Genomic DNA, 16,393 nt, shown 5'->3' on the forward strand with positions numbered 1-16,393 from the left:
CAAATATTGGACGTTCAGCTAAAGCTCATTAGAATTATCCTCTACCTAACGTTTGAGATTCGTGTTAAACTGCAAAAAAAAAAAAAAAAAAAAAAAAAATTGTTCAGTCCATTTTCATCAGAAAACCATTTTTGTTGTTGTTTGTTTTGGGCCTCACTTATTTTTAAAAATTAAAAATATCACCTTAAAAAAAAAAAAAAAAAACTATCATCTTTCCTGAGATACAAATTGGGTAAACCAGAAATAGTAATAACAATAAAAATCCAGTTTCTCAGATAAAACAGGATTTCATCCATCTTTGCTCAAAGACTATAATGGCTCCCCTCTGAAACTCTGCTATCTTGCAGTTCTCCATGGCAGAACTCTATCAGACCTAGAATGTCTTTTCAAATGATACCTTCCACCCCGCAAACCAGTGCTACTCCAGGCAGAATGAACTGCCTCCTTCCTGTCTTGCTGTCACTGCTCCATGACAAGTCATCACCTGCACCCCCAGCCTCTCACCAGCACCCAGTCTCTTAAATTTTGGGTTCTTCGCACTGAAAATGCATTTCCAAGGCCAATGGTGTGGCACTGCAACTTCCTATCCCTTTGACACGTTTCATGTATTTGAAAAACATTTAAATGACTATTCACATGTTGGGAGTTCTGGCAGGTGCGAGAAGCAAGGTGCACAAGAGCATGCACATTCTACAAGAAACTGAGTACACAGGCACAAAGATCATTCTGAAGGAGGCCTCTCTATTCCCGGCCGGCCCCGCTCTTGGGGTCTAGTTCACTCTAGCTGAGATGGGACTGATCCGCCAATCTTAGCAAGGGCTGGATGGGACTTCCCTGGAGGTCCAGTGGTTAAGACTCCGTGCTTCCAATGCAAGGGGCGCGGGTTCAATATCTGGTCGGGGAACTAAGATCCCACATGCCGCACGGTGGGCCAAAAAATTAAAAAAAGGAAATGGCTGGAGACGTGGGATGGAAGAAACAGCCACCTGACTTCTCCTGCACCACTTCTGGGAAGATGGAAATGGCTTCTGCACCACCTTTCCCACCCACCCCCACTAGCATCCTGGCAGTTGAATATACAAAACAAAGCATCCCCCCTGCCCCATGAGACTCAGGTGGGATGAGGCAAGGCTGAGAGAGCAGTGGCACAGAGTCAAGCTCATCTCACATGGGCTGGAAAGTACCCATGGAGGCTCCCAGAGGGAGCTGAGAAAGATGGGGTCCCGCCTTCCCACCCCTCCTGATTGTGTCACTGAGGCAGGCTTTGCTGTGTATCCATCAGTCTTAAGCCCTTGCATCAAAGACCCACAGGAGCACTCCCTTACTTTGGGAAATGGGTGAGGATTAGAGTCCGTTTCTCAAGTGGCAGTTTGTCTTTTTCCTGCCTCGCCTGTTCCAGGAGCTGTCGTCTCATCACGGTGAAGACGGAGCGGAGCAAGGTTCTCCCGAACACCTGGGCGGTCTCGTACCGAGGCAGACTGTCACAGAACTGGGGCACGTTGCAATAACACAGCCACCTGCAACCAGAGGAGAGCATGCCATCAGTATCCCTTAAGCCCCAGACCATGTGGAACACCCAAGGACAGCTACTCTGTATCATCAACCTGAGCAGGAGAAACCAGGTCTGCAGTGACAAGCAGAAGTATCACCACCAGCTAGTAAAACGTGGGAATTAGGTTAGCTCACCCTGCCATAGCCACTTGGGTCCAATTCTACTAGGCTCATTCCATTCTGCAGCATCCTTTAAATAGGAGGAGGAATTAAAGGGGAAACCGAGGAAGTCCCTCTTGCAGAAGACTCAGAACTCCCCCATCTAATCCTCTAAGTAAAATTTAAGGCTTCTTTAAAATGCCTACGCAGCATTCACATACCTCCACAGCTTTGGTGGGAAGATAAAGATCTTCAAGACTGTTCAAAACTCAGTCAAAACGCAGGAAGTAATGAGCTTCCACCATCTGTTGCTTAGGTACGTTTTCAATGACTCAGACTCAAAGTCAAAAATGCATTTCAGCGTTGCACAGGGCTGGAGGAGTTCCTGGGGCTCAGAGGGAAACCAGGGCTTTCCTGAAACCTGATCACAGTTCTGGGGCACACGGGCTACGTAGAGCATATGATTTAGAAAGCTCGTTCAGCCAAGAGAAGCTAGAAAATGAGCGTCCATCCACAACGGACCCACCTTCTCCAGGGTCTCCCGGAGATGCAAGCCCTGAAGTTCCCAGCAACATGGGCACACAGTGGGGCGCAGAGGGCAGCAGAGACCAGGGTCAAGGGTCGAGGCTTCATTGCCCGGGTCCCGCTCCTTGGTAGCAGATCCAAACATCCTGTTCCAGGACAGGACTGCTTTCCCCAAATAAAACCCTCTCCTCCCTGCATGCCTTCCTGATCTTGTTTAAGATGGGGGGCCGTGCTCCGAGGCACCCAAACTGCTGAAGGATGCCCCAATGAACTGTCAGCCCCTCAATAAAGAGTGAAGCAAGATTCACTTATTCATGCTTCTTGACTTCTTTTTTATCTTATTCTGTATTACTTCTTAGTTCTCCTGTGTATGGGGTGGGACTGTTTCATCTTTGGGGAAGAAACCTTTCATTAGTATTAGTTCATCTACCTAGATTCAAAATTAACCTTAAAACCCTGCTACTATTTCTGTTCTCCTCTCAACTCTTCTGTCCTAACAATTCACACCCAAATGTCATTTTATGACACAGTACCCAGATGGGCATCTTAAGGGCTGCACTGTATCTTGTCAAGTTGGAAACAGTGACCTTGGGAGCAGAAAAAGCGAGGAGGTTCACTGATTTTGTAATTCATAAGGCACTTCATAAAGAAATTCATCACCTTCAAAGACAATCTTTGCTGGAAGTTAGCCTGTGGCCACTAAATGAAGTTAAAATATTTGGAGTTGAAGGGAGGCCAGCTCCCAGGGAACTAATTATGAAACTACAAATGTAATCACAAGCCATAATTATCAGCTCAATTTCATGAGCCTTAGGCTATCATAAGATTGTTTATAAATGTTAATAATATTAAAAGTATGTCCAATCTGCTGCAATGGAAGATATATAAGGATTTAAGGATTTAGACCAGTACTGTCCAATAAAGCCTCTATGATGATGAGACTGTGGTATACCTGTGCTGATACAGTAGCCACCAGCCACGTGTAACTACTCAGCACTTGTACAAATGAAGAGCTTAATTTTTTTTCTTTCTTCTTCTTTTTTTTTTTTAATTGAAGTACAGTTGGGTTACAATGTTATATTAGTTTCAGATGCAAAGTGATTCAGTTTTATATATACACATATGTGTATATACATACATGTGAATATATAATTTTTTCAGATTCTTTTCCCTTATAGGTTATTACAAAATATTGAATATAGTTCCCTGTGCTATACAGTAGGACTTTGTTATTTATCTGTTTTATATATAGTAGTGTGTATATGTTAATCCCAAACTCCTAATTTATCCCTCCCACTCCTTTCCCCTTTGGTAACCATAAGTTTGTTTTCTTGAAGAGCTTAATTTTTTTTTTTAATGAATTTATTTATTTAATTTTTGGCTGCGTTGGGTCTTCGTTGCTGTGTGCAGGCTTTCTCTATTTGCGGCAAGAGGGGGCTACTCTTTGTTGTGGTGCAAAAGTTTCTCATTGTAGTGGCTTCTCTTGTTGCGGAGCGTGGGCTCTAGGCACGCAGGCTTCAGTAGTCATGGCACACAGGCTCAGTAGTTGTGGCTTGCGGGCTCTAGAGCGCAGGCTCAGTAGTTGTGGCACATGGGCTTAGTTGCTCCGCGGCATGTGGGGTCTTCCCAGACCAGGGCTCAAACCCTGTGTCCCCTGCATTGGCAGGCGGATTATTAACCACTGCACCACCAGGGAAGTCCCGAAGACCTTAATTTTTAATGTAACTTAATTTTAATCAATTTAACATTTACTTTCAACCAACAAGGGCCTACTGTAGAGCACAGGGAACTAGCCTATGATAAACCATAATGGAAAAGAATCTGAAGAAGAATAGATTTATATACATCAATATATCTGAATCACTCTGCTGTACACCTGAAACTAACACACCATTGTAAATCAACTATACTGAAATTTAAAAATACATAAAGGAAAAAATTAAAATAAAGTAAATAAAATTTACTTTCAAATGGAAATGCTGTGAAATATTTTTCCATTAAACAAAACTTTACTGTTTTGGTAGAACCCCATTTATCTTTAACCACTTACAATTTAGTGAATGAATTAAAATGTGCTTTAAGTATAAAACACACACTGGATTTGGAAGACTTAGTACCAAAAATACAAAAGTAAAATACATCATTAATAACTGTTCATACTGATTCCATGGTGAAGTGATAATATTTTTATATATTGGGTGAATAAAACATTATTAAAATTAATGTCCTGTGTTTATTTTTTTAAATGTAGCTATGAGGAAATGTTAAATCACATATGCGGCTCACTTTTGTGGATCATATTATATTCTATTTGGCAGTGCTGATTTTGTGTCTAAAAGAGCATTTCCATCTATAGGGGTCACAGATGTCGGAGACCCTACTTAAAGACAGATGCTCTTTCTGCTATGGCAATGACAGGTTATAAATACTATCATAAAATCATAAAATGTTGTCCCAAAGTGCTTAATAGGTCATTCACTCTCCCCAGAGTAGAGGAAGGCAGCGTAGATTATTATCTAGCAAAAATTTTCAAATAATAGGTTGCCATTCATTTCCTCTGAGAATCATTTTTATAGACCTCAGTTTACTTTGTAATTTAGTTTTGTTTTTACTTGCAAGACTAATCTTATTTTATAAATCTGTAAGGGCACAGTATGAAAAGACAGGAGATGAGTCAGCGTGTGGTGTTTCAGGGACTGCTCTAGTAAATGACACAGTCCAGGTGTGTGGTGAGACAGAAAGAAGGAAACGGGAATGAATGTGTGCCTTGTCACTGCTCACACGCTCCCCCAAAGACTAACCTGGAGAAAAGATTATACCTAAACGACTGGTTTCAGGTCTTCTCCAAAGAAGTGAAAGGACAGCTCAGGGATCTTTGTATGCCTAACGGTGACGGCATGGGCGTGCAGTTGACTGATGGTTCAAACAACTGTCTCTGACTCCTTAACGGCATCATGGTGATTTGCAACCACCTTGCTTTCTTTAAAACGTGAATAGAATTGGAGAACTTGACTGCAGAAGACCATGTCATCCTACTTACTTGCTGGACTGAAAATCCTAAGGTTTTCAGGAATTAAGTGACCTCTCCCAGTTCTCCCAAACTAAAGGCTAGTTACTTTTAGAGACCAGACTAGAAGCTAGGTCTCCCGAGCACCAATCCACTGTTCTTTCCACACTCTGTGATAAATACTGCCTAGATTTACACACCTAATTATGAATGCCCAGGAAGCATGGTGACAGGCTACACCTCATACAGCAGTAGTTATATACAACTGTTTCACCAAAATCAATTTAGTTATATCTAACTTGCTCAGTATTCTTACAATGCATCTCCCCAGTACAGGCATGACCTCTAATTTTGAGAAGGTCTGCACAACTGAGAATCTAAGGCTAATTATTTGCCACTTTCCTTTAGCATATTCTGTTGGTCAGATGTAGTGTAAGAAGTCGTATTCCTTTGACACTTTATTTTCCAGTTATTTCCTCGTGAAATTATATTAGCACACCATTATGGAATTCAGGGAATTTCAAAATATTTGTCCAGATTTTTTTCCAACACCACAGTGATTTCTGGGGGACATATAAAAGTATATTTAATATATACTTATATAAATTATTAAGTTAAGTATATTAACATTAATATACCAGATATTTTTAACATATAAAATATTTAAGTTTTTCCTTAAGTCAGAACAGAGAGGATAAGTAATTTAAGCAGTTCTACTGTTCAGTCTGCATTTAATTTTTTATTGGCTAGATCCTCACAGGTTAGCTTTGTGAGGAACATAATCGTTTTCTGGGTCTATTCTCTTCCACGGAGAATCCTGTTTCTCCCCATCTTCATGCTGATGTGCACTCCACGAGTTTCCCGCCCCTCGGTCCTAATGGCTACAACTGCTGTAAATTACATGCTGAACTAACAGTCCAGCTCCTGAGGTTCACTGACATGTCACGTGGTGCCTGAGGCTGTAACAGGACCTATTTTGGAGAAGATGGTATCATTGAGACACCATGCCGCAGCGGCGTGTGGTTTTTTAAATTCCCACGTGGTCGAAACAAGCCTCGCTTCTGATAATGTTCACAGGTTGTTCCTCTCTGCTTCCCTTTCTTCCTCAACACGGCGGTGGTGGGGAAGCCCGGGGTGGGGTGGGGGGGGCGGGAGGCACATTTACCTTCATTCCCTTATTTATTATTTACAGAGGCTCCTGATCTCCGCCCGCCTAGGAATCGGCAGGTTGCAGGACAGGCTCACTCGAATCCCTCGCCGCTTCCCTTCCCCACGTCGGACTCCACCCTTCCGCCCTCGGCTGGGGCGAGGAGGCGGGGCCAGCCAGGACCCTGCGCCTGTCTCTCGGCGCCTTTTCTAAAGTGACCCTCAAATCGCTACCCTCTCATCCCACTGCACACACTCCAGCTGAAGAGTCTCGCGCTGGCAGTGACTGAGTTTTGGAGGGCGTGTGTTGGGGGGAAAGCATGACTAGCATCTTCCCAGCGCCTGTGCTGTGCGCCAGACGCCATGCACGGGCCACCTCAGGGGACACACAACAGCCATGGGACCGGGCAGAGGAAGAAACAGAAGGTCCAGGAGGCGAGGTGAGAGCTCTAACACACACCCAGAACTGGGGAGGGATGGAGCCATGGTTCAAACCCATCGCTCATTCCAGAACTCGACTTATATTTTTTACGACTCCTTGAGTATTCATAAGTGCTGCCCATTTCTTGGTAATTCCCAAGTGCTACACAGTATTTTTATTCTGTTTTCTAAAATACAGCGTTAAATCCCGTGCTGCTTCACAATTAATTCTCCTTCTTGATGAAACAATTTTTCCTCTCTTAAGGGCGGCATATATTGGGAATTCCCTGGCGGTCCAGTGGTTAGAACTCCATGCTGCCACTGCAGGGGTCACGGGTTCAATCCCTGTTCAGGGAACTAAGATCCCACAAGCTGGCACAACCAAAGGAAAAAAAAAAAAAAAAAACAAAGACAGACCAAAAAACGACAAAAACAAACAAAAAGAGAGGCAAATATTTTCAGGAGTTTGGCTTTCACAGATATTCAGCTTTGTCAGTCGTTCACAGATGGAGTTAAAAGACATATTTTTGAGAGTTCTATTATCTCAACTCATTATAAACAGGAGTAACAATACTATAGGAACTACTGTTAATATAAAACTCTGAAATGAAGGTGTGAAAATGAAGACATAATTTAAAAAGCTGATTTTGAAGAAATCTGTAAATCTTTACAATTATTAAGATAAAATACTTTATTACTCAAATTGTATATATTGTAAAAGGGAAGAAAAGAGGGAAAGGGGGTTTTACTCATGAAATCAGGTCAGTGATCAGAGAGAAAAGCTATCTTCAACTACACCCATTCCTCTTTGTCATCCGCTGTTACAGAAAATAACCTGGGTACAAGTGGTCTTTACAAGCTGTTGAAAAACACTGCCTATTTTAAATTGGGGTGGGGGGAACCCTGAAGCAAGCCTGATGTGCCTATAAAATATAAATGGGAAAAGTTATAAAAAAGGTGAACAGAATGGATAATACAAGTCACTGTCTTACTTAAATAAAAATGAATGTAAGTCATTCTATTTTGTAGGGCCCATGTTTATGACTCTTAAGTCAATTCTATTATTCTGCAAGTCATAAGTAATAAAAATAAATTCCCACTTTAGAAAAATGTGTAATTCTTGGATGTGTAATCCAAGAATATGTTTGATGTCCACCAGTAGGGACATGATTAGGTAAATTACAGTACATCAATTCAACAGACTATAATACAACCAGTAAAACGTCTGAATGGGGGACAAAAAGGATGCAAATTTTGTATTTTCTTTCATTCTAACAAATGTAAAATATATATTTAAAGGGACAATGACTGTAAGACAATATGTATAATGATACTATTTATACCATGCTGCTGGGACTATGGTGATCTTTCCTTCTTTAAAAAAAAATTTTAACACTATTATATTCACCGTCATTGCTTATTTTTTTTAATCATGTCTCTATATAATAATTACAGAGTCAGTATAATTATCTAGATCAGCAGTGCTCGATAGAAATACCATGCAAGCCACCCATGTAAATGTAAGCCACCCGTTTAAATTTCCCAGTAACTCACATTAAAAAAGTAAAAAGAAACAGGTGAAATTAACTTTAATATATTTTATTTAATTCAATATTTCCAAAATATTACCATTTCAACACGTAATCAATATAAAAAACTGTTAAACTATTGATGAAATACTTGACATTCTTTTTTCTTTTTTTATACAATCTTAGAAATCTCCATTCATGCCAGCCACACTTCAAGGGCTCAGTGACCACGTGTGGTTGGCAACTATCGTATTGAATAGTTCAGGTCTAGATGATTTGGATCCCTCAGCCTCCAAAACATCATGCTATTAATGAAGAGTAGGAATCTGGGGAGTTAAATTAAACCTTCTCTCTAACTGATGGATCCCGTGATAACTGGGCAACCCTCTGCTTGCAGAGGCAGGTAGCAATGTTATGTCTGCAATGTACTTTATGGGCCAAAGAAGAAGAACTGGCCATCTGCTTACCTTGTATAGTTCTCCTTGTATCCAGAAATATCATCATTGGGAGATCGCAGTCTTCGTTGAGATGGAGCCTCCAGATGCCAATAGTTGATGCGGTTCAGGAACATTTTTGCCAACTCAACTATTGTTTGCCTTTCTTTGGATGGCAGGTGACTAAATTTGTACTGTACAAAGTTATTCACACCCTTAAAAGGAGGAAAGGCAATTTATTCACGCAGCTGTGCAATCCTGAACACTCACATAGTCAGCCCCGCTGGTGGTCATTAGCAAAAGAAAAGACATTTCTCTATTCACAAAAACCTCTTCCTTTTCCCTGTTAGAAAACAGGAATGCCCAGAAGGAATCATGCCTCAGATCACAGTCTATGAAAAGTGACAAGACACAGAGGCTGTGAGTTGCAATTCTATGCCTGCTGCAATCGTGATGTGCTAAAGAAAAATTCAAAATCACAGACCGAAAAAGTCAAAACCCCATAAACAATAAAATATGGCTATTGTGCAGCATAACTCTTGCTGTACTGTCAACACAGTAGCTCACATATAATGAGATTCTTAGATAAATATAATGTTTTTACATTCATAAAACTTTAATTTTTGAACTAAACCACCAGAATTTGAACTTTTACTATCACTCTTTCGGTTTTAGTAAACCTACCAAAAGAAAATTCTTATTCAAAATTATGGCCTTTTAAAATAATCTGTGGATTTGTGGATTAATTTAATCTTTCTTCAGAACACTCCCATCTAATTTAATTTCAAATAAAGGAACAATGAATTCTTATTTCGTAGGGATTGAAGACATTTTTTCTATGAAAAACTGACTCATAAAATACATTTATTTGTTTCTGATATCATGTCTTCTGTAATTATTCTCATCAAGAAATTCAGTCCAGAGTATCTGAGATTTACTTAGGCGAACAATGATGGGCCAAAAAATTGATACTGATGAGAAATCCTGACAACACCTAATAGAAAAGGTCTATACATATCAACAGATTCCCCAAGTAAATCTCGGCTTCTTTGCAGGAATCATAATGTACCAGGAAGCCAACTTCTGGAAACAAAATCTCATTTCTTTTCTGTGCTTTTTACTTGACTTACAATGTTTTTCACATTGCTCCTGAATTCCCTCGCCTCAATAGACTTTTCAACAGTGCAAACAGAGGGACAAAGACTTAATTTTAAAACATCAACACCAAGAAAAAGCCCATTTCATGTGTTCTGATGAACTACATGCTCTACTTAATTTTTTTCTTTCCCAAACACACAGTGAATTCTGAGTGTTCAGCAACCCTAAGAGACACAAGCTAGATCATTTATTACATTAAGTATTCACTTCTGATCCAAAGGGCCCAAGACAATTCCTACAGACTTGAACATCTCTAAGCCAGCAATGAGGATGAAGATGAGAATGTTTGTTCAGCCTTGAAGCACGAAAAAAGGGGCTTCTCTTGTATCTCTTTACCTGTTCAATGCTAGGTTTCTCAAATGGGGGTTTCTTCTCCAAAGAGCCTTCAACCACAGGTTTTCCTCTTTGTAAAATAGACTTTCTCAAGAGCTGTAAGGAAATCATTTAAAAAAAAATCAGTCAGTGTCACACATGCACACACAGACACTAGGGACTCTCCAAGCTTACAATCTCGCTGGGAAAGGCCACATTAATCTAGAAAAATGGTACAGATGAACTGGTTTGCAAGGCAGAAATAGAGACAGAGATGTAGAGGACAAACTTATGGACACCAAGGGGGGAAAAGGGGGATGGAATGAATTGGGAGATTGGGATTAACATATATACACTAATATGTATAAAACAGATTACTAATGAGAACTTGCTATATAGCCCAGGGAACTCCACTTCACTGTACAGTGGAAATTAACACAATACTGTAAAACAACTATACCCCAATTGAAAAAGAAAAAAGATTACAAATATTTTCTCCCATTCTGTTGTTTGCCTTTTAGCTTTATTTATGGTCTTTATAATTTTTTTTATTTTAATTTACTTAATGTGTCAACTCTTCCTCTTTTTATCAGAATTTAGGTCTTAACGATATTTCTAGATAATATTAATAATGTTGTCTTGCTTAATACTAATACTATCATAAAAGTATTACAAAACCTTAAAAAAAAAAAAAAAAACAAAGAGGCGGGCTTCCCTGTTGGCACAGTGATTGAGAGTCTGCCTGCTGATCCAGGGGACATGGGTTCATGCCCCGGTCCGGGAAGATCCCACATGCCGTACCGCAAAAAAAAAAAAGAGGCCACATAATGGAGCTGGGCCAGGCCATACCATGCTGTCTTCCCACATACAAAAGGAAAAAAAAAAAAAAAAAAAAGATTGGCAGAAGAGAAATTCCAAATAAGTTGCAAAGGCAGTAAGTGCAGTATAAAGCCCAGAGGATGAGAGCTCAGAAGTCTGCCTTACCAAGGGAAGATGTCACAGAAGAGGAAGGGTATAAACTGAGTCTGGAAGGGGGACAAACATGAAACACAACAAGAGGATGGAAAAGCATTTGCAGGAAGGTGAGGTAGGAGGTCAGCCTTGGAGGGAGGTTAAGGGCTCAGTACAGTTGAGGCTACATCAGTTGGAAGTTAGAAGCCCCATTTAAACTGTGACGTTATTTTTTCCCTAAGATATTTAATCAACCAAGATGTGGATTAAAGGTAATACATAAGAGTAACAAATTTAGTTTTCTTTTTTGTTTGTTTGTTTTTGTCTTTTTGTTTTTGGCGGTGCCTTCGGCATGCCCGCTGCAATCGTGACGTGCTAAAGAAAAATCTTAGTTCCCTGACCAGGGATTAAATCCGCGCCCCCTGCAGTGGAATGAATTCCACTGGACCACCAGGGAATTCATTTTAACATCTTATTTTGAGACATTTTAAGCTTAGGCTTTTCTATAAAATACACAGTCTCTCTCTCTCTCTCTCTCTCTCTCTCTCTCTCTCTCTCACAGACACACACACAGACACACACACACACAGCCTTCGAAGGGAAGCTACCATATTCTATTTATCTTAATTACATGTTAGTAAATCCTTAGATCAACAACATGGGTGACTACCAGGTAACGCAATTTGCCTTCACACCCATGACCAGAGCTGTGAGAAGCTAAACACTTTTCATTTTCTGGGCAGCCGGGAGCACACAGCAGCGCACCACACACCTTTCCTGCTCACTCACCCTTCCCCACTCTGTTCATGCCTTCTGCTGACCCAAAGGCTGGTGGACACTGCACCCTCTGCACACGCCCATCCAGGCCACTGCAGGTGTGCTCATGCTCTGGATGGTCTGATTTAAACCCCTGAAAGGCCGAGGTCCACTGTGTACGCAGGGGCTGTGTGTGACGGCTGTGTGTCGCACACATAATCCAGGGCCCAGGCTCTTCGGGAAGGAATTCCGTAGGGTTCTCAATTGGCAACTTTCACTGTTGAGGTCTTTTTTCATTTCCTCTCCATCCACAGAATGCAGGCCAAGTGTTCTGGCATCTCAACGCCCATAAAACAAAAACGTTGCTCCTAATCCCTGCCATTGGATTTTAAAGCCCTCAAAGAGCAAATATCAGAGAGAAAAAAGAATGTGGAACCACTCATTAAGACCTAGTTTGAAAATAAATTTGATCTTGAAATTCTTTACCTTCAACCTTTGCTTGAACCTTCAGTAACCTTTACACATGGGCCAGTTATGATATACGACCATGCATTCATTCATTCACTTACTCATTTATTCATTTATTTATTACATATTTATTTATTGATTACACATTTATTTACATCTTTCTCTCCTTTCTCCACTGATTGCCTTTTCAATAGAAACAAAACATGGCAAACTTTCTCCCAGGAGTTAGTGGAAATAGACGAACCCCCAAGGTTGAAGAACACCCTGTGTGCCCCCTGAGCTGGGTCTTATAAGGGCCTCATTTCCTTCTAGAGGTGCCATATAAATTATTCACATGTAGTATTTGCTGATCTTATCAATGTATCATGCCCATCTTTACAAAAATAAAGGTGCCATAATGATAAGTTGTTGTATGTGTTTCTAAGGATATAAAAAGACTGATCATCAAATTTAGATACAAATAATTCTGGCTGCCTACTTTTTTGTCCAGTTAAAGTAAGACCATTTGGGAACTTGACCCACTGAGGGGTTTCAATTTGGAGGTAGACGGATGAACAGGGGAGATGTCGAATCTCCGCTTCTTTGTCTACAAAAGGATGAAGCTGAGATAAATAGGCATATACGAAGACTTTAATAATAGCAGCGAGCATTTGCTTCCTGACTTTTGCCAGGCACTCTCAGTGGTTCTTTATCTGTATTACCTCATTAATCCTCCTAACAACCTCTTCAAGTAGGTGCTATCATTGTCTATAGATAAGGAAACGCGACTTGCCTGAGGTCACATTCACTAAGTGATGAAGCCAGGATTGGAACCCAGCTAGCTGAGCTCCAGAACCACGCTGACAAGCACTAGGATAAAATGAGCTTCAGGAAGCAGCTTTTCACTGAGTTCATTTTCAACCTCTAAGGCAGAAGCTTCCAAAATGCTACTAAAATGCACAATAACATTTTAATTTAATTTAATTATGGAGACATAAGAGACACAGGAACTGCTTTTCCAAAACTAAGAAATGGATGATTTATAACTTATTTGCCCGAAGAATGACTTTGGGGGAGGAGAGGGGAGAATGCTGAATATTTTGGATTTTGTTCTCAAGAGCAAAGATATTTGCATGGCTAAAGATGAGAGAGGTAAGAAAGGGAGAGAGAAAACATACTTCAAAGCGGAGCAGTGTTTTCTGGCCTGTTGGTTGGTTATAAACAGAACCTAGAGGAGGCCGACAGGATGGAAACCTTCCCTTCCAGCAGGGCGGTGAGGAACCGCCCGCCAGGGAGCTGAGTTCCAAGACAAATAATAGCTGCAGTCATGCAGACGTTGTTTTCCTTCAACTAAGGCATTTTTCCAAAGAAGCTCTAAACAGTATGAACCTGCCAGGGTTCAGTCCAGATGACTCAGGCCTCACGGTCATGTCAACAAGTTGTCACCTGGAGCAGCCTGGCGCCTGCTAATGGCTGTGGTCTCTCTCCCTTGCCTTTTCCTCCCTCCCCCTACACCCCGCCCCAACATTTACCGTTTTGGTGTTAATAGCCCCATGTGACTCCAAAAGTTGAAAATGTAATTCCCTCTCCCACTCCTGTCCCCATCGACCCCCCAAAACCCCAGTAGTACAATAAAAAACAAAAGTTAATAAAAGGGGAAAAGGGAAAATTACATATTTCAAGTAAATTCAGACCCCTCTGCCCTCACCAGCGTTCTAAGAATTGGGTATAAAATTTGCCCTGAGATTCCTAGCAGCCAAAGCAAAAGAGGAAACTCAAAGGAAAACGGATCTCTCCTTGTCATATAAAATGAAGCCCAGCCCCCATTAGGAGACGCAAACTTTTCCTGGCTATAAGCCCGGAGGGGAAGGGGAGCGTTTTGGGTTTTGTTTTTGTTTTTAGAGATCCTTATAAGGGTTACACAATACAACATAATCAACAGTGCCTTCAGTAGCAGGTTCTGGGGCTTTTTAAATTATTCCTTCTGTCAGCCTCCTTTGTGAATCTATTTTTGGCAACCTGAATTTCCTCTCTCCATGTTCCCACCCCCGGTTTCCCTCCCCCATCTGTCAGTCCTGATCGCCATCACCAGCGTGGGGAGACCCATATCAGTGGGAAACGAGGAGCTGGGACCCAACGGAGCTGAGGCAGAGCCATGAAGAGGCAGCGGCGGGGAGTGGCAGCAGTGCTAGGTGACGGGTGTCGACAGGCACAGAGAACAGCAGCAAGACGCCAAAACAAATCTGGAAATTCTTGATTCCTCCCCTCGAAGAGCCGAGGTCTTAGCAGCATCCCTCCAGCCGCTTCTCCTGCCTCCCCCTGCCGCCTGGGCCCCACCATGCTGGGCGTCACACCCAGCTCACTTGGAACATGGTCTACACGCCCCTGCCTGGAAGGCGCTTCCCCGGCCCTTTTCAGGGGTGGCTCTCACGCCCCCGCTGTGGTTTCTGCTCAACTGTCATCGCAGACAGGCCTTTCCCAACTACTCTTCCTTAGTACCACGTCGCCGCAGCCCCCAGCATCCCTGCCATTCCGATGCCATTTACCCTGCTTTGTCTCCCTTCACAGCACTTATCACCACCTGCAAACATACTGTTGTTGACTTGTTGATTGTCTGCCTCTCTTACTGAAATGTAAACTCCATGAGGGCAAGGACTTTGTTTTGCCCACTGATCCATCCCTCATGCCTACACGAGCACCATGCATAGAGTAGGTATGTGGTAAGTCCTTGTTGGATGGATGGATAGGCAATGGAAAGAAATCTATAAGCACATAAAGATATTCAACTCTGTGTACAAGTAGGAAGGCTCTCGAGGAGAGTGATGTGTTCAGAGTACGGTGGGTCATTTTAGAGAGTCCCTCACGGAGAAACGCTTCTGCAAACCCGACGGCCAGATGTATCTAAGCTGAGAGCGTTCCCACGTGACCTGGCCCACGGATAATGAGCACATTTGAACAGTGAGAGAAAGAAGAAAAGCCCTTCAAAATGTGGAAGTCTCACCTTGAATAGGTAGAAATAAACTTGTTTGGTATCTGCATCTTCTTCCTTGTGGACACAGGTAAAGAGATATTCCACATCCAACACGATTCCCAGGAGTCTGTTCATTTCTTCCTCTGACACATTCTCCAGGTGGGAAACGTGAGCGGCTTAAGATAAAGATCAAAGGAACACAGGTGAGAAGTAGATGGAAACCACCAACAGTCTCCATTTTAAAATGGAACATTCGGGAATTCTCTGGCAGTCCATTGGTTAGGACTCCGTGCTTTCACTGCAGAGGGCCCGAGTTTGATCCCTGGCTGGGGAACTAAGATCCCACAAGCCAAGTGGCGCAGCCAAAAAATAAAAATAAAATAAAAAATAAAATAAAAATGGGACTTCCCTGGTGGCAAAGTGGTTAAGAATCTGCCTGCCAACATGGGTTCGAGCCCTGGTCCAGGAAGATCTCACATGCCGCGGAGCAACAAAGCCCGTGCGCCACAACTACTGAGCCTGCACTCTAGAGCCTGCGAGCCACAACTACTGAGCCTGTGTGCCACAACTACTGAAGCCTGCGTGCCTAGAGCCCGTTGCGCCACAACAAGAGAAGCCACCGCGATGAGAAGCCCGTGCACCGCAACAAAGAGTAGCCCCTGCTGGCCGCAACTAGAGAGAAAGCCCGCGCGCAGCAATGAAGAGCCAACGCAGCCAAAAATAAATAAATTTTAAAAAAAATAATAATAAAATAAAATGGAACATCCTCTCCCAGGAACCTTCTGGAATGTCAACCCATCAGACTGCACTGTCAATAGAGGAACTTTCTGAACCCCTATAAGACTGATATCTTCACACAAAACCGACTTATAATTGTAAGAGACCACCACCTTGTCAAGCACGAACCTCCCCCTCCAACGCTGAAAATGACCAGCGGCTAATGTCTGGTTTTAAGATCTGGAACTTGTTGGCACCAAGTCTGGGTATGACAGTGTTAAATTCTTATATGTTTCCATATAAACTGATTTTCATCGTACCAAGAGGGCCCTGTGGTCCTATAGGCTGGATCCAGGATTTGAGGACTGTG

General features: G+C 42.0%; 1 protein-coding gene across 2 annotated transcripts in view; it reads right to left on the minus strand.

Moving 5' to 3' along the window:
* The window catches only part of KAT2B (lysine acetyltransferase 2B), a 104,308-nt gene that overhangs the window by 38,199 nt on the left and 49,716 nt on the right, over window positions 1-16,393 (minus strand). For both annotated transcript variants that reach the window (XM_082624855.1, XM_082624856.1), the window contains exons 3-6: window positions 15,337-15,482; window positions 10,206-10,298; window positions 8,745-8,926; window positions 1,326-1,517 (exon numbers count right to left, since the gene is read on the minus strand). In XM_082624855.1, coding sequence (XP_082480981.1) covers window positions 1,326-1,517; window positions 8,745-8,926; window positions 10,206-10,298; window positions 15,337-15,482 — 613 coding nt within the window. The remainder of the gene's footprint in view (window positions 1-1,325; window positions 1,518-8,744; window positions 8,927-10,205; window positions 10,299-15,336; window positions 15,483-16,393) is intronic.

This window comes from Mesoplodon mirus (genome assembly GCF_964341445.2).
Source record: "Mesoplodon mirus genome assembly, chromosome: 6".
In the NCBI taxonomy this organism is placed as follows: domain Eukaryota; kingdom Metazoa; phylum Chordata; class Mammalia; order Artiodactyla; family Ziphiidae; genus Mesoplodon; species Mesoplodon mirus.